Source organism: Rhipicephalus microplus, chromosome 10 (assembly GCF_043290135.1).
Source record: "Rhipicephalus microplus isolate Deutch F79 chromosome 10, USDA_Rmic, whole genome shotgun sequence".
NCBI classification, from domain to species: Eukaryota; Metazoa; Arthropoda; class Arachnida; order Ixodida; family Ixodidae; genus Rhipicephalus; species Rhipicephalus microplus.
In genome coordinates, this window is record NC_134709.1 from 25,879,875 (window position 1) to 25,902,612 (window position 22,738).

At 43.8% G+C, this 22,738-nt stretch overlaps 2 protein-coding genes across 3 annotated transcripts in view; one reads left to right on the plus strand and one right to left on the minus strand.

Annotated features, from left to right (window-relative positions):
• The first annotated feature begins 698 nt into the window (after positions 1-698).
• LOC119180873 (mitochondrial ribosomal protein L28) lies at positions 699-18,043 on the plus strand. Its single transcript, XM_037432008.2, has 6 exons — positions 699-877; positions 10,842-11,094; positions 12,601-12,744; positions 14,566-14,698; positions 17,781-17,817; positions 17,905-18,043. The coding sequence occupies exons 1-6, from the start codon at positions 729-731 to the stop codon at positions 17,975-17,977; spliced, it is 789 nt and encodes a 262-aa protein (XP_037287905.2). The 5' UTR covers positions 699-728; the 3' UTR covers positions 17,978-18,043.
• A 996-nt stretch (positions 18,044-19,039) lies between these two features.
• LOC142774653 (kelch-like ECH-associated protein 1B) overlaps positions 19,040-22,738 on the minus strand; it is a 41,892-nt gene continuing 38,193 nt past the window's right edge. For both annotated transcript variants that reach the window (XM_075875274.1, XM_075875273.1), the window contains one exon: positions 19,040-20,634. In XM_075875274.1, the coding sequence (XP_075731389.1) occupies positions 20,483-20,634 (152 nt within the window). In that variant the 3' untranslated portion in view covers positions 19,040-20,482. The remainder of the gene's footprint in view (positions 20,635-22,738) is intronic.

A 22,738-nucleotide genomic window follows, 5' to 3' on the forward strand; every position in this document is an offset into this window, starting at 1 on the left:
GTACAACACTAGTGTTATGCGCGGTCGGCACTCTCAGAGATGCGATAACCACAACAACATTCTCGGGTTGCTTTAACGACGAAGATGCGAACTCGCAAAGCACATCACAGCGGGTCGACTGGTTTGCTTTCCGAAACAAAACCAGTCGTCAGATCGCAACGCTTCTGCTCTCAATTTCGTATTTTGGTTTGCTAGGGTGAGTTCTGATGACAAATTCACCACACTATGCCGCCAGCAAGTTATTTAATTCAAAGCATTTGAAAAAAGTTGCATGTCATAAAGTAGAAGGTAATTATGTTATTGAGTCAACATTAATGTTTATAATAAAAAACTAAAAATAGCGAATTTTGCAAATGATGTTCTTAACTATGAGCCCACGTGTTTTGTTTGTTTTATTTGCAAAAATAACAGCGTGCAACATGGAGGAAAAAAAACCATCGAAAAAGCTTTCTCTATGGCATGCAATAATTTAGAAACTTCTATAAATGACAGACCCCGGAAACTAAAGTTCCAACGATGACCGTAGAGGACGAAAAAATGGACCACGGCGAGTTACGTTGAAATCCCTTAGACGACTCGAGAGTCGTAGATCACGGAGGAAGGAAAGGTGGTCGTAGATTGATGAATGCTATGAAATGTGTGTGTTTTTTTGCCCCCTACAGGTGATCAGTTGAACTTGAGTTTCCGGTGTTCTGCGGGCGCTCGGCGGTGCTCGGCGTGTGTCCATCATGTCCGCCGGGAAGAAATTTGTGCCCATCTTCGAACGATTTCCGGCGCATTATCGCCGCTTTCTCGAAGATATGAAGAGAAAGCCCGCTCCCGTACACTACAAGCCTCCGGCGGAGAAATACGTCAGGCATCCCGTAACGCAAGTCATGTGAGCTGCACATTACCGTCGTCCGCGAGCGATCTCCGCCGCATGCTTTCGCAGAAATCCCCAACAAAACGTAACGTGACGTGACGTTAACAATGGTACTGCGCACCGCGTCGCTGTATGACATGCATCGAACACAGACATGCTAAGCAGCGGGGTGAACCTACAGCTGATGCTGAAAGAAAATGGGGCATCTTTCTAAGCTGTAGAAGGGAAGCATCCCTTCTGATCGATAAAAAGATTAGAACAAATGGGGCTCAGTAGCTGGCAGAAGTACATAAAAAGTATAGAAAGGCAGCTGCGAAATTTTGGAACCATCTAAACTCTCTAAGAAATGAGACAAGCCTAGAACAGAGGTTTATAACCACAACTCAAGGTGCTAGGCTAGAAGGTGACGAAGCTATTGAATATATAAAAACAAGGGTGGCAGAAAAACTTCAACAAAGTGCCTTATGCACCACAATAGACAAGGATAGATCAAGTGGCGCAATGGCTCCATTTTCACAATGAAAGTGGGAAAGGGCTGAGAAGAGGGTTCCTAGTAGTACATCAACAGGCCCAGATGGCATTCCAATTATGCTGATAAAGACATTGGTTCCGAAGTCTAAGCAGACTTTGAGAGAGGCAGTGAGCAAAACAATAATCGAAGGTGAAGTCCCCGATGGATGGAAAGTTAGCAGGATAAGCAAGATCTATAAAGGAAAGGGGGACAAAGCGGACATAAACAACTACTGTCCTATAACAGTGACATCAGTGGTCTACAGGCTGGCAATGCAGATTATAAAGGAAAGACTGCAGGCATGGATAGAGGATGAGGGGGTGCTTGGGGAACTGCAGAATGGGTTTCGGAAACACAGGAGGTTGGAAGACAATCTGTTGTTCTCACTGACGCAGTGAATCAAAATAGCAGAAAAGGAACACATTCCCCTGTGGCTAGCATTTTTGGATATCAAGGGAGCGGGTACGATAGCGTGATTCAAGAGGACTTGTGAGGAATACTGGGCACACTAAGTGCGGAGGATGGAGTCACTAATCTTTTAAAGTATATCTAAAAAAGTAACAAGGTAGTTATAAAGTGGGAAAACAGGTGTCCAGGCCCTCATAGGTAAAACAGGGGTTTAGGCAGGGGTGTTCTCTGTCACCCTTGTTATTCATGATGTACCTACAAGGATTTGAGGCCAAAATAGAGGGAAGTGGACTTGGCTTCAACCTCTCTTTCGTCAAACAAAGAAAACTCATTGAACAGGCACTACCAGCACTGATGTATGCAGATGATATAGTGCTAATGGCCGACAGCAAGGAAGATTTGCAGAAATTGATGGACATCTGCGGTAATGAGGGAGATAGGTTAGATTTCAGATTCAGTAAGGAAAAATCAGCACTCATGATTTTTAATGATAATGAAGGTAGTGAGCTTAGCATACAGGAGGTCACGCTAGAGATAACAGATTAATACAAATATCTGGGCGTATGGATAAGCAATGGGACTGAGTACCTAAGGGAACACAAAATATACATAACGACTAAAGTTAAAAGGAATGCAGCAGTGATGAAAAATACGGCACTGTGGAATTACAATAGGTATGATGTTCTGAGAGAAATGTGGAAAGGGGTCATGGTTCCTGGTCTGATGTTCAGCAATGCGGTCTTGTGCATGAGATTAGAAGTTCAAGCAAGATTAGAAATTAAGCAACGTGGAATAGGTAGGCTTGCTTTAGGAGCTCACGGGTATACACCAAATCAGGGAGTACAAGCTGATATGGGATGGACATCATTTGAGGGCAGGGAAGCTAGTAGCAAGATTAAATTTGAGAAGCGATTGAGAGAAATGGGGGACGAGCGTTGGGCTTGGAAGGTATTCAGCTACTTGTACATGAAGAATGTTGATACAAAATGGAGGAAGCGAAACAGAAAATTGACGGGTAAATACTTAGAAAACAGCAGGGGGCCAAACCAAAAAAAAAAACTATCGGTTAAGAAAAAGGTGCAGGAAATGGAGACCGACATGAAGAGAACTGACATGATTAAGAAGTCCGCACTAGAAATATATCAGACTTTTAAGGAAGAAATCGCAAGGAAAGTATCTATGATAATACTCGAGGTAGTTCTCTACTGTTCGAGGCCAGGACGGGAGTATTGCGAACCAAGACATATCGGACCAAATACGAAGGGGTAGACACAGTATGCAGTGCTTGTGGAGAGGAGGAGGAAACTGCCGAACACTTGATAATGTTCTGTAAAGGGCTTCACCATATAGTTCAGGATGATGGCGCAGAGTTTTTCAAAGCACTGGGGTTTAGGGACAGGGAGGGCAAAATAGGTTGGTTTTAAGCAGGTAAAATTAACTAGAAGGAGTTTATCTGATTGGTGGCTGAAGTCAAGGCACGAGTGAAAATGAAACCCTTCACTGCACAGTACCGGTCCTCAACTTCACTATTTAAAGGGAAAAAAAAGATAAAATCTAGGTGTTGGTTCACTCGGTATTGTGGCTAGGTGGCGTTAGCCGCCGCCCGATCTAAAGGGTACAGCCACATCAATCCATCGAACTACCGCTTGTCAAGGTATGCATGCTGCACGAAAGCGATGAGGATAGATGGGATGCTTACGTCATACAAACTTTTTAACGGCAACTCAAAAGCGTCGTGCTGATGAATGCAGCGGCATCAGAAGTCAATGGTTTTGTGAACTTCTTCCGCTTACTTCCGCAGTGATTTGATTTTATTTAGCTTGTACAGGGGCGTGGCCGGGGGGGGGGGGAGGTGTCAACACTCCAGTTTTTTAGTTTGCTTGCGTATATATACACGTACACATAAAACGCATGCACGAACATCCATGAAGTGTGGGTAATCCCCCTCCCTCCCCCCTCGTCGAAAAAAATTTCTGGCTATGCCCCTAAGCTTGTTTGTATTGGCAGCATGTGAGCAACATTTCTTACCAAGAAAAAAAAAAGATAACGCTGTTGACTGTCGTCATGATTTCGTGTCTGGCGTCTGTTACAGTGCGCTAGGTTGTGCGCGCAAATCCTGCTACCTGCCAAAGGCTTAAGTGGCCGAAATTGGCTTTGGGCTGGGATCAAGCCAGGGTACAGAAAGTTTTCGAGTGATTGTGACTTCCTTATGTTTTGCTTAGAACAAAAGTGGCTGTGGAAAATGGTGTGCGTTGAATAGTGAGGTTCTTCGATTATTCGCCTGGGCTTTCAGACGGCTGCCAGCGGCTAGCCCGCGACATTCATTTTTTTTTTTTTTTCGGACAGTTCTCGGGCAGCCCCGAAGCTCACCCACCTAGTGGCAGTAGTAGTAGCAGTACTAGTAGTAGTAGTAGTTGTGGTTATTAAAGAAAAGAACAAGGCACCTAACTTCTGTTTGGCTATTAAGTGACACGGCACAGTGTCTTGTTGGGGATGGGATCAGAATAAAAAATTAGGATAAAAAAAAAGGTAGAAGGAGGAGAAAGGTATTGTAGACTGAGCACTCGTCGCATACAAGTGAGAGATAGGTAAGATGGGGGGACAAGGTCGAAGGAGTCGGAGGACGGGGCACAACACGGCGAGAGCTACAAGGCGTCAAGAGATTGCCGAGGGCGAACCAGTCGGCGAGAGCTGCGCTAGTGTCTGAGATCACGGGCGGCACAACCGTTCGGGACGAAATCCAGCGAGGAAAGCCAGGCTGTTCTTTATGGCTTGGCAGCTCTATGAAAAATCCCACAGCACATGACTGTTGTCCAAAGAGCAACCACACATGGCAAAATTCAGATCCCTGATGATGAGGTCAGAGGGGCATAGACAATAGAGGTGGCGTAACGTGTAGTAGGGATTGCTGTCTCTACGTGCATCCCTATATGCGTCTCTCATGATTGCTCTCTCTATATGTGTAACGTGGTTGCTGTCTGTTATTCTTCATGTTGTGCTGTTGTTTAATTATAGCCAGTTCAATGTTGATCTCACAATTACAACACTTGAATTAATAACAATGATTTAATTAAGCTTTCCTTGCCTTCTTTAATTGCTGTCTAATCATTGCTTATATCAAACACAGTGAGGTCCTTCGTCAACTTCCCCTTTATCCCAATCATTGATCAGAACACAGGATGCACGGACGTTAAAATGTAGTAGGCCATTGCTTTGTGGGTCAGTATTCTAGTGCATGTTACTCAAATAGGGCAGCTGAGTCAAACAAATTGCAAGCCACCTACTTATATTGTTGGCAGTAACTTCAGGAGCAGGTCAACTGAGTATAGGAAGCTGTTGCCCTGCAATGTTTTCGAGCTTGCACCAGCCTGACCATTGCCTTTGTTGTCATCCAAACATTTCAAGTTATTGATGCCTCACTACAGTGATATGCAGCTTATCTGCCATTGAAATGCATTTATTGGATTTTTTTTTAACTGTAAAAGCGCTTTCATGCCTGTGACTAGCACAGGTCAAACATAAAAGCTAGTTGCAAAGAGACTGGTTGCAAATAGCTGCTTTGTTTAAAAAAGTCACTGTTCTGGCACAGTTGCTTACTCCTAGCTTTTTCTGTCATGCAGCTATACTTGCAATATTCTGACCCATTAAGACGTGTAGAAAGACATCTGGGGGAAAGAAAGGGGGAGGAGGGAAGAAAAGGAAAAGTAAAAGGGAGAGACGGACAGTGAATTCAGTGCAGCATGTGAACTCCACGCAAGTCAGAGGTGTTAACACAAACCCGTGGTCCTCAAAAAACATAAGAGGGCTTTCACTGCATTGTGGGCTACCGAGAGATGTGGACGGTGCTAATAGCACCTGCACAGAAAGTGGTCGATCATCCAGTCGCCACAGTGCGTTGGCTATACTTGTCTTTATCGGGCAAATCAAAGTAAGGGACACAACAGGTGTTCGATATTTTCATCAGTGTCGCAAACATCGCATGCCGCATTGTCAGTCATTCCGATCAACGAGGTATACGCTTTCGTGAAAGCAACTTCCAGCCAAAGGCAATAGAGAAACGAAACTTCATGTCGATGTAGGCCGGGTGAGGGCCGCAGTGGTGAAGGATCAAGTTCATGCACTCTAGTACGTCATATGCTTGGTGTATTTCACTCAGTTAGTGTGAGACTGCGGGCCAGTTGACGAATCTGCCTCACAGCGTTTGCTCTTGAAAGCAGAATTGAATACTGGTTGCTTTCTAATGTGACGCACGAGGCAGGATGACCTGGAGAATTATTACCGTTGAGATCACAATTCCCAGGTATCACTAAAAGACGACGTCGTGGTCTTTTTGTGTTAAGAGGTGGTGAAGTTTCATGGTTTCATATGTCAACTGGCCGTGACATCCGCACCGGAGAACTGACCGCAGGCACAGTAACGCCAGTTTCGAGTCAGAAAATATGGCTCACTTACTTGGTCTTTCTTCAGAATCTATGAGGTCTAGTGCGTTACGCAGACCCGCAAGTTCTACCGCTGTGGACCTTGTCGCATGTGAGGTCTTAAAACGCAGATACCCCTTATGACGGTATAACCACTGTTCCACCAGAACTGGACGACGGAGTCGAGCCATCCGTGTCGATGTGCTTGTGGTTACTGTAGTTCTGGTCCAGTATGAATAGACTCGGCTGTTTTAGGGCGTGCGTCGGTAGGTCCGATTTTCTCTGCATTCCTGGAATCTTTAAGTAAACTTGCAGCTGGCTCAAGCCCAAGGCGCAATCAGTGAAGCAAGTGCATATGCCGCAGTAAATGATGAGCGGTGCTTGCAGACTGTGGCGCCGTATGTCGTGTGGGGCTGTACAGCAGCGAGATCTCGCCAGAGGATGGGAAGCGGTCCTGGCATAATGTCTGACGTGTATGCGCATTGTCTCGGTAATAATATGTATCTTGATTGAGTAATCTTGGGCGATGGCAATGGTTTCAACCCAAGGCATATCGTAAGTGCTTCGGTTTGAATGCTTTGAATAGTGTGCAGGTTGGTCTTGCCAGTGTTAGATGTTGCAGGTGAGCTGTACCGCTGAGAGCTGTTGGCTATTTCTAACAGCTATACACGATGGGGAATAGAGCTGAAGTTAAAAATAATAAAAGCTGTACATTTTCGCGTTATAACAATAACGTCCTAGCATATTCAGGTAATGGTTTACCGGAATGGCATGTTAACTAGAACTTTGCGAAAGTCTACCTACGAGTTATCCTTAAAAACTACTTCACAAACTTATGTCACTACTATAGCCTTCAGTGTTTGGTTATGTTGCATGGCCCGTTGCCGATGCCCAAGCTCACGTTTTGGTTTCATTTTAAAGCATAGCAATTAATTTTTATATAAATAAGTATAAAACCTATATTTGCAAACTCAAATGGCTATCATGGCAAGATGCGTGTCCCTCCTCATAATTTTTCTGGATTTACACCGCTGCTTGACATCGAGGATAGCCAGGATTCATACTATAATGTCTCGACTATTAAAACAGTCATTGTTACGTTAATGCGCACTGCCTAAAAGACGAACACTGGGGAGAAAGGCATAGACGGACACAAGTGTAATTGTGTTCGTCTGAACCTTCATCCCGAACGTCGATCTTTTAAGCAGTGAACAGTAACATACCAATGAATAGCTACCAACGTGCCCAAGAAAGTACCCTTATAAATTCAAGCACTGTTGCTGATATTGGCATTTTAGACATTCTCAACAGCTAATCATTTACTATTACATAAATTGCTATTTGTACTTAGTGTCCCTTTAAAAGGACATAACGGTAGCAAAAAATATAAGCACAGTAAAAGCACAGTATATAGAAACCAACAGGGATTCCCCGAGTAGCTGCGAGCGAAACGGGACCGAGCCCAGCACCGAATCCCCCGTCCTTGCAGGCGGTCGGGAAATGTGGTGTATGGGAGGCGACGTTTCCGGGTGTTTGCGACGGTGCAAGTCCCCCTGACAGGGGCTTGTCCCAGAGTGGGTGCCAGGCCCGTCTCCGCCGTTGCGCGCCCGGGATGGAGCCTCCCGTGAGTCGGGTTGCTTGAGAGTGCAGCCCTAAGTGGGTGGTAAACTCCATCTAAGGCTAAATACGACCGAGAGACCGATAGTTTTAGACTCGTAAGTTATTCTCTGAGAACTCTGTTGTCACTAATTTGGCTGTCATAGGCTCGTTTTCAAATGAGTGTGTGTTGCTCGAATTTTCGTCTTCGAAGAGACCCTGCACCGGTTTATGGCGATTTTCTACAAACACATTGCGCTGGTAGGCCAACTCCGAAGGGCTATTTAGAGACCGATTTGAGCTCTATGTTAACCGTGTAATTCATTACAACACTTTAAAGCTGCAAATCGCTGCAGATGGGTGCAGATCGTTGCGACTCTGTCAATAGCGTTTTCAGCCCCCATTCACAGAGCAACATGCCCTGGCTATACTATGGCCACTTTACGAGGCCAGAGCACGTCAGCAGCCACGTCACCATGGCTGTCATGGGCTGTAGAATGCGCGGAACATAGAGTTTCATACAATAATACCTAGATGGGAATCTGGCGCTAGTGTCTACGTGGGCTCCTTTAGCGGTGCTTGTACTCTCATGGGAATTATGGGAAGTACAGGCTTCGGATCCGCTTTGGATAGATTACGTTCTTGAGATTCGCGACGCTTCTCTTCCCAGTGTAAAACAAAGCGACATGAACTTGTATTCACTTGAAACTTGCTTTGTTTGTTTGTATGCCAACTTCATTGCAGAAAGTTTTTGTGACAAGGTGGCAAAAGTGAAACCTAGGCAAATTTAATCATCAGGGTATGCATTGCTCTGCTATCGCGTTCCAGATTTAGCATCAAGATTTAATTATTTTTTACAATGCTTGAAAACAAACATGCTTGTTTTTCTCTCGAATGTATGAATTATCTATTTATGGAAATAACAGTATCGCATTAAGTGAGAAACACTTAAAGTTCTGTCTTCTGCAATGCTAGGTGCGTATGTCCAAGTGGTCTGCCCCCAACGCACCTTTCGTTCTGTTGTGAAATCGAGTCAGTGGAGCGTGACGGTGCTTCTGCTTAGCTTCATCATCGTTTTGCAGTCGATTTAAAACGAATTTAGGCAAGACGCGCTCATGAAAAAACATGAACTCGATGCAATATCCTGCACTGGCATGAGATGCTACATCTATGCGCAGCAGTGAGTGGACGACGCTTCGTTTAAACTGTGATATATGACTCGCAAAGCTCCAGCGTCGTAGGAATAATTATCCTGCACTGGCGTGAGACGCTACGTTTATGCGCAGTGGTTCGTGCAAACTGTGAAATACGACTCGTAAAGCTTCAGCGTCGCAGAAAGCTTCAGACCTAGTGGTCGTGAGCCTCTTTGAAGAACAAAGGTGCTGCTTCAGTGCTTTTTACCGCACCCCACTACCCGCACTGCGCGAAGAACGAAACTGAAACCTCAGAAAAAAGTCTGTAGACAGTTCGCCAGCTAACGCTATCAAATCCGAAGCCTGTACTTCCCATAATTCCCATGAGGGTACGCGATCGCAGCGCCAGATTCCTGTCTAGGTATTATTGTATGAAACGCTATGACGCGAAAGTAAGATTGGCTTGTAGGGGGGCGGCACCTGTCGAAGCAGATATGAAATACTCCGCTATCTTTGTCTCTGTTGCCAGATAACGTGCGTGCTGCCGGGCGCACTATGTGATGGCCTTCGAGACTGCGTGCAACCTGTCGGAGTGCAATTTCAGAGGTCTAGGCTTGTGAAAGCTCAAAACGTCGAATGCGATCATCAGAGCTCTACGATCGCCTGCGATGCCAGCATGCCTCATGAGTTGAGGAGGCCAGGCAGAGGTGGGAAGGATAGTATGGTATAATTGTCTGTAGCGGCCTTGGTACACAGCGTGTCACTAAATTAGTGGTGCAAATGGTTTGATGATGCTCTAGTCGAAACGCTGACAAAAATTTAAAAAACCGTGTCAGGGTTCCTTTTAAACTTCATGTCAGAACACATGCACCCAAATAATAATGTGACCTCATGGATTTTTTTCATTTGTGTATTTGGCCCAGTAAATCTTCCTTGAATCCACTGTGCTAAACCAATGGCTTCCTTATAACACATTGTGACTCATTTTTTACACAATAAGCAACTGGGCAGGGCCAAGTGCACGCTGTCTATATCATGTTACTGGGAAGTTGGTGTGGGAATCTGCTAGCAGGTTTGTCACTTGTATTTTATTTCTTCATCATTTTATTCTTTAACTTAGTGAGCATCTTCTCTCATCAAGAGTAGTCCTCGTTTAGCGGTGTGAAATAATTATTTTCTTATGTGGGAGACATGGCTTTTCTCTTTAATAAGCGTACCTTTGAGAGGTGTACTGACACGAATATATTCCGTTGTGGATTTTTTGCATCAAATCAAAAGCCAAGTTCTCAAAAGTCTAGAAAATGTACTGCAAAGCATGCATGCACCTTGGAATGGTAATCACAGTATGCTTTTAAAGACTAGTTGCGATTCCCTACTACACTCTGACAGTGGATCACGGTGTGAGCTTCTTGCCATATGCTCACACGAGGTGTCGTGAGGTTATCATAGCAGCTCCGCTCCATGGCACCTTTAGTGCACACAAGTGGCCATTTTGAATGATTTTATACCTGATGTCATCTCGACTATCCATACTAATGTGAAGTCACTAGAGTTGATACTGTAGCCTGATATCGCAATAGTGTCTATGTCGCTAGGTGCACCATGTGAAAATCGACCTGACTGAATATCCTGTCAACATTTACTGAGCTTGGCACTTGCTCTGAGGTGTTTTTGTATGCAGGATATTTGTATGGCTGAGTAAACTAGCCTTGCAAATATGTTGTCACATCTTAAAAAATCACAGCATATCCACGGAGTGAATGCTAAGCGTGTGTCTGTCCATGTCTCCGTCCATCCATGTGTTTGTCTGTCTGTCTGTTTGCATGACACTGCCTGTCACGCCTGACGCAGGACAAAGTTAGACTAAGAAGAGCTTCGTCCCTAACAAACATTTTTGCCCTTGTTCCTTACAGCTTGAGGACGGAGGAGAGACCAATTCGTGTGGTGTACCCAAGGGAATGTCATGAAGGCATCTGGGGTGGAGAAGGCATTGTACCCGGTTATGCTCCGGATAGCAGCGGGTACCACGTCAAGTACTTCACGCCGCAGTTGAAGCGGTTCGTGGTCTACAGCGAGATCCTGGACAAGTACATGCGTGTCACGGTTACCGAGAGGACGTTGATCCTCATCAACGAACATTGCGGGTTCGACCTGTACATCTTGAAGGTGATCTTCAGATTCTCAGCGATTCCTCCCGTGTTTCGGCAGTTGCGTGTAGCAGTTCCGCACCTGCCAAAGCCCGCTGTATGCATGTCTGTTTCGCGACACACGGCACACTCGCTGTCGTCGTACGGCTGATGTCATGATGGCTGGCCGCTGTCATGGTGCACTGTTTTGGATAGGCGGTCCAAAGCTCGGACCCCAAGCTCTTAAAAGTAACAAGATTCTCAGAGTTTGTGGAGAAATCTAGACGGCCCCAATCGACAGGTTGAAAAAGGGCTTACACAGTATTGAGACATCACAAAAGGGACATTTTTAATTTTCTTGCCCTGCAGTATCAACGCTCACCAGACGCTGGAGTCGGACAACTCCTATGAAATATCTTACTTCGATTTTAAACTCTTCGGCGCTGAACATCTGCAAACTAGCCCCATCGCAGTGAGCATTATGCTGACAAGTTAACACATTTGTAATGAGCTTGCAAACTCTGCGTTTTGCGAAAAGCCTAAGTCACAGAAATCAGTGTTGGTACTCCTTTAAAAATACAGCTGTGAATGAATCCTTACTCAGAGCATGGGTAACACCTGCTATAGTGCGAAAAGTCAGTGTCCACAGCAGCTCAATTTTAACTCCATAGGCAATATTAACTGCATAAGGGCTTATTTCCACTGAGAAATGGTGTATCGACAAGGTGAATAGTTTCTTTCTAACTAAACTTTTCAGAAAATTGCACTTTAGAAACACTAATATTTCTTGAAACCCTTCATGGTGCAAAAAAAAAAAAAAATAGTGAAGCCCTGTCACATAGGCCTAATAAAACAATTATGCATGCTAATTCAGTAAATCAGCTTGCGTCCTGTATGTCTGAAAAGTGAAACACTTTGACGTTTTCTTTTTTTTTTTTTCATTGCAAGCTGTTTTGAAATGGGTGGATTGTGTTTGATGGCATGAGCTCAGTCTAAGCCAGGAAGCTGCAATTTATGTCATTTTAATGAATCTGTGGCGTGAAGCACAACTGGTCACATCATCACTTTATCATTTTAATTTGCTACTGCATTGCTTAGATGCGCGGCTGATACTGATTGAGTAACCATCCAAGGAGTAGAAGACTAGATGAAGACTTTCATGGTAATAGGCTTCTCCAACTGCCCACTTAAGCCTGAAAGTTCGAGTTTGCTGGAATCATGGTGCCGTGTTGCTACGGATAGTCATACATCGTACCTATCTATTCTGGTGTGAATGCATGGGCATTCTGATGAAGGAAGAAACAAATTTGGTGGTGCTGTGCTGTGCACGGTTTTTGAAATTAGCGTACATTTATACTATTGCACAGCGATTTATAGCCGCACAAATACACGTGTAGAAGAGTAATAGATGTTCCGATCTAGAGTTTTTCTTTTTTCACAAGTCGTTCTTTTACGTTCTAGTGTGAGGAAAAGTTTGAATTGTTGTATTACTGCTGTAAGCATAGGGCTCATCTTCTTCTTCTTCTTTCTTCTTTTTTTTTTTCAGACTCCGGTGCAAGATCTACACTCACAGCTTGCACTTGATCTTAGGCGGAAAATGTTGCTGGCTTTGGCGAGGAAAGACCTGTACCCCGACAACCCGGAGAAGCAGAAAGCAATGCTGGAGAAGTACAAGGACTTTATTGTATCTGTGAGTAGGCGGGCTTCTTGAAATCTGTCATTGTTTTGGAAAATAAAGAGGATCTCCTATTTATTATGTCGAGGTGAAAGATGTGTAGCTAAAACTTTGCAAGACCAACCAAAATGTAGCCAACCTGAGCCAAGTGTAGCCACGCATGTGTCAAGAACAGCTGCGACTTGTTTGTTTGAACGATTAAATGCAACAGTTCAGCGGAGACACAACTACAGGAAGAACCCTTCAAAATCTTAGTTGCAGAGACTAAGGAATAAATTGTTGGCTCTAGGTAGCATTTCGTGCAAGATGTCAGTTTCTTGCCCTGTTGAAGAAATGACACTCTCTTCGCGCGTCTCGTATACCAGCCTTGTGGCAAGACCTCAAGTACTGCATAGTTGCTGGTATTTAAGCATCGATTGTAGTCACTTTCCCAATCGTTTCTCACGAAATGATGAATTGTGAAAAAGTTCACATTCCCAAATCGCTGTCTATACCTTATTCTAATGAATGACGCAAATAGCTTGTCGATTTCATGTATAATATGATTTGTAATGTGAATGAGAGCAGAGCATCCTGAATGCAGAGAACTTTCGATTGGCCTGTTCACTTTCAATTACAGCATGAAGTCATGTTTAGCAGTAGGTGATCTGCAGAATAAAGCCTGGTGCAACAGTTCCCCCCCCCTCCCCCAATCCCACTCGGTCCACAGCCAAGTCTATTATTTAGTCTATACAGAAATCTATTCATTAGTATGAAGCAAACACCAAATCCGGCTTGAGGAACTGAAAAACATGCCATGATTCTGATATTTTGGTGCCACATACTTGAATGCCAGCCACTGTAATATTACGTCTCAGAATAATAATAACTTGGTTAAAATTGAGGGAACAAGAAACAAGCCAAAAGGGAGCCAAGATGCTTTTTTTTTTGCTGCTGCCACCAGCATGAAAAAGTAGCCAAATTCGCTTAAAGTAGTCGAACCTGGCAGTTCTGGTCCAATGTATAGTGACATGGTGCTTTTTTACTCCTGTTTGTTTTCAATAGGTTTGATAGAATAGCCTTTCACCCCGTGATTGATACAGGCTTCTAGTGAGCCAGCGCGAAGTACCAAGCTCTGTCGCCATTAGCTAGCACACTAATATCCCTTTCGCACTGGACATTGGGGTGTAAGTTGAAGGGAGTGTGTTTGAATTCGTCTGTGATTTATGTGCTTTGCTTGGAATGTAAGTACAGGAAGGGTGTCGGCAGAGGGTGCAGGTGGGGGGGGGCAACTGTGGTCTATAATTTGTGTGTGGCCCCCCTCTTGGGCTGTCCTAAGAGCGAGCATATTCAAAACAAAAACCAAGAATTCCCTGGTCCCCTGAAAGAGCCAACCTGTCTTTTGTGCCCCCCCCCCCTCTCCACACTCCACTGTAAAAAAAAATCATGGCATCCCATCCCCCTTGGCAAATTTCTGAGTAAATAGTAAATGCTTTATCTGCTGTAATAGGCATAATTCAGTGCTGCCATATTACCCATATTGGTTTTGATGAGCTTAATACCCTATGAAAAGTTGGCTGAGGGTTGCTTTGGCTGATGTTGTCGATATATTGCAAAGTCTAAGGTCTCTCGAATATTTCAGGTATACTCCAAAGTTACTTAATGCAAGTTTTTTTTTAACTACTGCCATTGACATGATGACCGAATGGCATTAGTTCTTTCGGTGTTGCACGATTGTGGATTCAAATGGCAGTTGCTACATCAAATATAATTTGGACAATGCTATTAATGTGGTCTATTGGTAGGGGTATAACTTCACTTTTGAATGAGCAGTGTTCACACTATCACTCACTGTAGGAGGAAGAAGCGGACTGGTTTGGCTTGACGCTCTGGAAGGCCGAGAAGAAGCTCATGGACTACGAGGATGCCCTTCCGAAGCCCAAGCCTCTCAAGTATCAGTTCCTGAACGACTTCATCGAGGAGCTAAAGCGTGAGCGCTTGTCTTTTTCTTCTACGGCATCCTCCATAGCTGCAAATTTTCGAGATTCACGTTGAATAGTAACTTTTTAGGTTTGTCAAAACAACCACTGAAGAGCGATCGCGACAAATGCCCGGAGAGTTTAGTTCAATACAGTTTGAGAAAATATGTGAGCTCCATCCTCAGCCATTGCTGTGCCTCCCATGGAGAATTCGCTACTACTCGATAGAGCGTTTATGGATGAAACTAGCCCAAGTATCCGTCTCATCAAGATATCAAGATCCATCCAGTAGTACTTGCTCGTTTTTGTCTCGTGAAGCACTAAGTGTGCGTTTAAGTTCTCCTACACAATTGTGTCCCTGACTTTAGGCTGGAAACTTGGAACGCCCTGGTAAGTTCTCTTGGCGATTGTGACACCGCTACTATGCCAAACGTAGGTTCTTAGGTGATAAAGATGAACCTAACTCTAATTATTTACACTAGCCGAGAAAAAGTACTGACAATTGCAACACAGGCCAGCAAGAACGACTGTCATTCACAGGTGAAAGGCAAGTGCGCCACGACTCTGTGACAGGAGCTGACAAGTTTTCTTTGCCTGTAACTCATTATAGTTGCCATACTTACCCACGTATAACCCGCCCCTTCATATAAGCCACATCCCGGGATACAACCCACAGAAAACTTTGTAAATGTTGTGTGCACTTTACTTTCTAGATTCTTCCTATCTTATGTCAACTCTCGCATTACCATTGAATATCGAGATTCAATAGAATAGAATAAATAGTAGAGAAGGAAAGCTAGGGAGATCAGCCAGTCCAGGACAACCTTGTGTTACGAAAGGGGTCGTGCTGCAGTAGTGTGTAAGCACTGTACTGCTTCATCAAAAATTTGTTTTGGGTGAGTTGGTTCACTGTAGGGAGAGGGGGTAATGGCGAGCACACACCCACAAGAATGACAACATCGACACGCAAGCGCCAACTAACAACCGGTTTTAATGGCAGAATGAAATACGTTACATATGCTTGAGTGAAGCTTGAAAAAGAGGGGTGTGGGTAACAAGGCTTCATAATGCACGGCGTCAACAACGCAAAAACAGCCACCTATGAAATAACCGCAACAAACACGTGTTTTTTTTTCTCTCTCCAAGATTTGAGACTTGGCCCCGCCGCGGTGGTCTAGTGGCTAAGGTACTCGGCTGCTGACCCGCAGGGCGCGGGTTCGAATCCCGGCTGCGGCGGCTTCATTTCCGATGGAGGCGGAAATGTTGTAGGCCCGTGTGCTCAGATTTGGGTGCACGTTAAAGAATCCCAGGTGGTCTTAATTTCCGGAGCCCTCCACTACGGCGTCTGTCATAATCATATAGTGGTTTTGGGACGTTAAACCCCACATATCAATCAATCAATTTGAGACTTGACAGCTGCATATAAAAGATAAAACTTGGCATCAAAAAGACCAAGAGATAAGATGCTAGCGCATTTGCTACAAAAATTTACAATACCTTGATATGCCATTAGAATAATGCATGCAATATTGTCATCGTTCCGCCCGAAAACTGTCATCTTTTCGATCCAGGCCGCACATCCTGTGCACTTACATACTCAAATAAATGTGTGTACTTGTTATGTAGCTTTCGAAATTTTTGTGCGTGTTCTTCCGAACAGTCGTTGACATAGTGCCCTGTTTCGCCGACGTTGAACATGCCACATGACATGGAAGTGCAGTACACCACTGTAGTGGAACACCTAATGAATGGCACTTTATGGTTCTGGCATCCACATTTACTGGTGTTGGTAATATATTGGCACAGCTTTCCCAGCCAACTGGGGGGGGGGGCAGAGAAATGCATTGGGACTTCGTGCCCACTTGCCGACTTCTTAAGGTTGCGAGAAGGCTTACGAACGTATGGTACGACCTCGGGCCTGCGGGCCTTCCAGTGGTTCTCAGCTCTGTTGCATGTCCCGTTCCAGGTTTCAACTTTCGGAGGAGGGCTTTAGAAACGGCACTTGAGGCCAAGCGAAGGAATACACGCAGCGCTTGTGTGTAGGCGCTGTCACTCGTGTGTGTGTGTGTGTGTATTCAGGCTTTCGCTCCCTCACTCTGTGGTACTGGTTGGCATCACATGCTTTCCCTCACGATTCCTTGCATCGCACCCATTGGCCCATTGTGCCCGGTCACTGTTAGCTTCTGCATGATTCTCAGTTCCCTTTGTGAACGTGATGGTTCACATGAAATGGTAAAACCCGCAGTTCTTTGCAAGGCTGGTAATAATCAACCACATTTGAATGTGGACAAAACGTTCCACTTCGGATGATGAAGCGCTGCTTACATCAATAATGTATTTTCTACAGTGTAACCCTCCCCTGGTTATTACTCGTGCTAACGCGAAAAAATAAAAGCCAGAAGAAAAAAAAAACTGCACATTGTCGTGATGCTGCCGTCTTTGCAATATCATGAAGCAAGTGCCATTGAGCAAACTTGCGCACCAAGATGTGCATCTGAAACTTGGTAAAGTCTTTAAAAAGCTTTATATCCAATTATAGGACATATTGAACCAATATCCGTGTTTTTGCCATTTCGAGACTTGCGGGTTGATTCGTATTCAAGTGGAAATTATGCTATGACAGAAACTGAAAGCAGTAAGTATTAATGCATGTGCATTACTTAGCCTTCAATCGTCGCATTTCATTTAGTGAACAAATTACATAGTGAAGTTTTTGGGTGATAAAAACCACAGGCCGGTATGGTATCCTTTAAAGTATTTTTGCCTCTCCAGACCAAAAGAAAAAAAGATATAAAGAAAGCAGTGTTTGGAAGTGTACTGGTACCCTATAATCTCGGTAGGAAGGAATAAAATCGGGGATCTCTTGTGTGGTTCCTTTGGTTGGAACTTCACAGCTAACACCAATTTTTCTGCTACTTATGCTGATCATCTTGCAATTTAGCGATAGACTTATTCAGTAGTAGTTCATTGCTCTACAGTGGTTATTTAAAAATTTGATTGAGCCAGGAACTTGGGCAGTAAGTTTTTTTTTTTTTTTTTGTCGAACTTGTGTGGGTTTGGACAAAAGGTGACGGTTAGAATTTCACTTTGCAGTGAAAGAGGTGAAGAAGAAGCAGGAGGAGGCAGCTGCGTAAGTTCACCAACAACGTTTCACTTCTACAAATTTTAATTCGCTGTTAGATGCAGACTAAATATTCGCTTCTTTTTTTCTTTGCAGCGAGTCGCAGAAAAGCTGGGTCTCAAAACTCAACCCATTTAGGCGGTCACCATCGTCGGACACAAACTCGTAGCCATCATCACCACCATTAGTTCAATTTAGTCAAACAAGTCAATTAATAAAGCGTTTTCGTTGCCAATGAGGTTTTCGGTGAAGTTCCTCACCACTTTCAATGTCTTCAAACGGTTTCGGAGTGCTTGACGTGTACTCCTCCGACACTGAGATACCGAGGATGTTGTTCTATTCCTCTGTTTAATTGTTCCAGAAAAGTTCGAAAATTACAGTATTTTCAAAGCCCTGTCACAGTTTGCAGCTTAATTGACGAAGGCCCAGAAAATGGACACAAAGCACTGCTTTGCTTCATGGCCCACTGTCGTCGTAGCAGGTGTGGTATGGATACTTACAAAGTCACATCTGATATGTAAATAACTTTGCTATATTAAAAAAAAAAAACAGTAGGAAGGCGAAGATAAAAGCTTGCGATGTAAATCCGCGAACAGAGGTTATGTCAAGCTGACGTTTCTATTGACAAGTGGATTTGTCTTCGTCAAGGCTTGGAAGACAAGTCCGCTTGTCGAAACGTCGCGTCGACTCGACTTATGTTTACCTATTTGCCATATTCAAAAGTTCAACTTATAAATTCCTATCATTATTTTAAAGCATGACTTTTTTTCCAGGAGGTTTTACATCATCCTTTATGAATGCTGATGCTTGTCTTGGACGTGTCTGTGTGTATTCACAAAGGCAAAATTTAAAGAACTTTGGAGGGGAGAAAGGGAGAAGGTTTACAACCCTGCACAGCTTTGGCTTTGCCTGAATCAGCTTCCAGAGTCCACATCAAATGTAGGCCAGCTTTGAAACAAATTTCAGCAGCGAAAGCGGACTCCTTATTAAGCTTATCAGTGGAATTGGTACCACGAGTTTTACCGTGGCAAACTGACGAGGAAAAAAGAAAACTCAAGGTTAGCTTGATGCTCTGAGCTGAGTGTTGGGCTAGCTTTAGTACAGTGTATTTTCGCCTATATGCCAGAGAAGAAAATCATCCTGCATGTCCTTTGTGGAAAGCTTGCGATGATCTTCCTGGCATCATGTGCTCTTGGTACTTGTCATCATCACTAGCAGTAGTAAACGAAAGTAGTAGAGCCAAGCATAAAATGCCATTTATTTTGAAACAACAACAATATGGAGTCGGAACTTCTGCACAGCCACGACAGACACATTCGGTTACATAGAAGACGGTATGCTCCATCTCACTTTAACCCATATATGCCTAGTGTCCTACATGAAGGAGAGTGAAACTTTTCAGTGTTACCCGAATGTTTTTTCTGTAAAAAAGGTAGCGCCTCTTAAGGTGCGTTTATGATGCCCTGCCCTCGTCACATGCAAGTCTAGGTGATCACTGGGCTACAAATAGCCACGGGCTTTCAGTCACAAAATGGCTCTTTCACGTGCGTGTAACTTAATGCCATGCCGCAAAAAAAATATGAGTAATATAGAGTCAAATTGTTCTCGATGCTGCTGATATATTTGTCGATTGTTCGTCAGTTATTGGGTATGCAGTAACTTAGGTATGACAGTGATAGGCGCTAATGTTTTTTGTTCATGGTGTGTCAAACATTGGTGTCCTACATACAAAACGGCTCCAAAACCATTGTTCGAAAGAGTTCTTTTAAAAATAAAAGCCTCTGTCTGTTTTCTGAGGTGGTAGAAGCAATCATTTTGGGGAAATAAATTACTTTTGTTAATTTTCCTAAGTTTCGGCATATATGGGTTAATTAAATTTACGATGGGTGAAGGCATTGTGGGACTTCTCATAGCGGGAAAGGCAAATGATTTGTCATTATTGAAAGAGACACTAAAGAGAATAACAGATTTCTATATACCAGTAAATTACTCTGTCAAAATTTTAAAATTACTACTTTTGTGAAAAGATATATGGTAAATGAGAAAATGTGCTAAAAGAAGGTGCGGGTGACAATACAGCCTTGAATTTACCATACCAAACGTCTGGTTGTCACAGATTTTGATGGCTCCTACTAGGTCCTTCGTAGGTCCGAATCAGTAAAATGAAGGTATATTGTCTTGGGGCCCAAGATTTAACATTTCCAATATCACGAAATTTTGTTAAGTCAGTGTCACTAAAACACGAAAAGCGCTTTTTTGGAATCTGTGGTATAATGCGCAGTGATTTCAGCATAAAGTTTAAAAATGAAGCTTTTAATTTCTCGTTTATTATGTGCGTGACCTCTCGTGGTCAAATACTTACATTAGAGTTCTCGGAGTAGAATAGATCAATCCAATCTGATTGAATGTTTCATTTAAGTGTCACTTTAAACGCTTGAATATTTGTTTATACACTCGTTTATTGTATCAGTCTGTGAACATAAAGCTTTAGTCATTTCAGCATTGTTGCTGTTTATCATCACAAGGTAGTAGCTGTGTACACAGAAATAATAGCATCTCGAACTCTGTCGTATGCACAAAGCAGTCCTATTCACTCGCTGAACTGTATAGCGTTCTGCCATGTACCGAGAGTGTCGAGCAGACAACAGTATGGACGTGGCGAAGGGTCTTAGAGTCATGAGACCTTGTGGAGCACACAAGGCGCCGGGGAAGAGCAGGAGGCTTGGCCACTCTTGCAGGAAGGCATAGGACGCCCCGTGGTCCACACATTTGTTGTGGGGTCGTACACTTCCACGGTAGACAGGTACTCCTGGCCATCGTAGCCACCTGCCAAGGAAGAGTGGAGAACAGCGGGCACGTTGGCACCTCGGTCACAGTGCCGTTTTGAGCGAGTGCATTTACGCACCCAGAACGTTCCTTTGGCAGTGTGCAGCTACACGAGAAAGGGGAGTGCACTTCGGAAGTATGTTTTAAGCTTAAGAATATTTATGATAACGAAAGCAATGTTAAAACAACATGCTCTGAACTACTGCTACTGAAGCTATACACACCATCGCAGCGAACCGAGTTTGGCGAACGCATCCGTTGGCAAGTAGTTCGCGTTGCAGCGAGTGCCGCTGAGCATTCCTGTGTGACAGCATCGAATTGACTCTCAACCCGCCATATTCAAAGAAAGCTAACAGTATGAATTGACAAAAGAACAAGGACCGATTTGGCTCCACTCTGTTCCTGCTAAAGTGTGACGTGGCTGGAGTGTTTAAAAAGATACCGAACAAACTAAATTTTTTTCCGCCAAGATATTCAGCCAAGTTGGAGGATTGGGTGCTGAAGTCAATAAACACGACCTTCATTTCAGGCAGAACCCAGAGGAGAATAATGCATTCGATGTGTTATTCACAAACTGCCATGTATAGCGGTCGTGCTGTGAACTAAAGGAAATGATATTCGGCAATGCACTAGAAAAGCAACATGTCAACAATATCAGGCGCTCCTAGAGTTTCTCAATTCGCTCAGTTCTCGCTACTGTATCTAGCATCAAGACGATTGGCACTGGCAGCAAACGATGCTCCCGGCCATGGTAAAGCCCCTAGGAGTGGGGCATGCCTTAGTACCTTTGTGGAAGGGGCACAGTAAGACATAAGGGAGAGGTGGAGAAAGGAAATTAACGGGACAGTATGACGGGCACCCAGCATCTGCTGCGGTGGTTTTGATGTCGAGGCTCGCGCAGGCATAATGCCACCACCTCGCACTTACATTTCTTGAGAAACGCAGTCAACTCTGCAAAAATATGTGGAATAAACTTTTTATTGTAACAGTCATGTCTTCCAAGAAGAATTCGATCGTTTGTATCGGCATTGATAATTTTTGTTCAGTACCCCTTTAAACTGGTGTTCAAGATGCTGTTTTTGTTTGTGCTGTTTCATTTTTTTAATTGTCTCCTTTATGAATATCTCATATGCCTACTAGATGTGAAAAATCCTTCAACTGAGGGTGTCAGCAGAACCAGCGTTAGACAAGACGTCCCGTGTGCAAGGCAGCACAAGACCAATTGTCAAAGCAGCGGCTCTAGTGACAACCCCTGGTCAGGAATTTGTACCCCTGATAGCTTCTGTCTTCTCCTGAATTTCTCTTGTATGCCTCCTAGTAGTAACTAACTGTATATTCAAGTAAAACATAAATGACAAGAAGTGCTGATTGTGATAAAATTGGGTAGTTTGTACAGTTGAGCATTTGGGAAAAAAACGCAACATGCAGAGGAAGACTGAACAGTTGAAACGTGATGCATTGACTTTGCGGTTTTGAACCTTCTTCCTGCGATGTCTATGTGTTGAATTGAGCTTTTTGGCACAAAAAATAGCTGCGGTAACTGGGCATACCTTTTACTGTTTGTGCTTATCTTGTACATTTTTACCCCGAGTACTCCTTCACCGTAATGCTGCGATAATAAGCGGGGAGGGAGCTCGCACAGCATGCATGCTGTAGAATGCATAAGCATTGCTTTGCTAAGACAACCGGAAATTACAATGAAGTAGTTGTTTCTATCTGTCAACAATTAGAAATTGATTGATTGGTTGGTTGATAGGCTAATATCAAGGATTGGTAGATGGAGGGTCTGCACAGAAATTGATTAACTGTCATACAAAAACAGGTTTCTATCCTTTTCTGAACTTCGCTCTCTATTAGAGTGACGCTGTCTGCTTGGCTACAAAAGAAACAATCCCACTCATAAATGTCATTTTATCAATCAAACTTCCAAAGCTGAATGGTCCACCATACTTCATATGGAAAGGCACTCTTTGCTGCCCCGCATATAAATCAGATAGGCTTGAGGAGGCACACTTGGTGAGGTCTCAGTTTTTTTAGCACGGTGCGCCGAGGTCGTCGCTTGAATTTCAGTGAAGGTATTGTGCTTTGGAACATTGCTCTGAGA

Excerpts from the sequence above, each read along its gene's own strand:
- LOC119180873 (XM_037432008.2), top strand. The coding sequence starts at position 729 with ATGTCCGCCGGGAAGAAATTTGTGCCCATCTTCGAACGATTTCCGGCG. Across the intron at positions 878-10,841 it reads CATCCCGTAACGCAAGTCAT|CTTGAGGACGGAGGAGAGAC; the intron begins GTGAGCTGCACA and ends TGTTCCTTACAG. Across the intron at positions 14,699-17,780 it reads CTTCATCGAGGAGCTAAAGC|TGAAAGAGGTGAAGAAGAAG; the intron begins GTGAGCGCTTGT and ends TTCACTTTGCAG.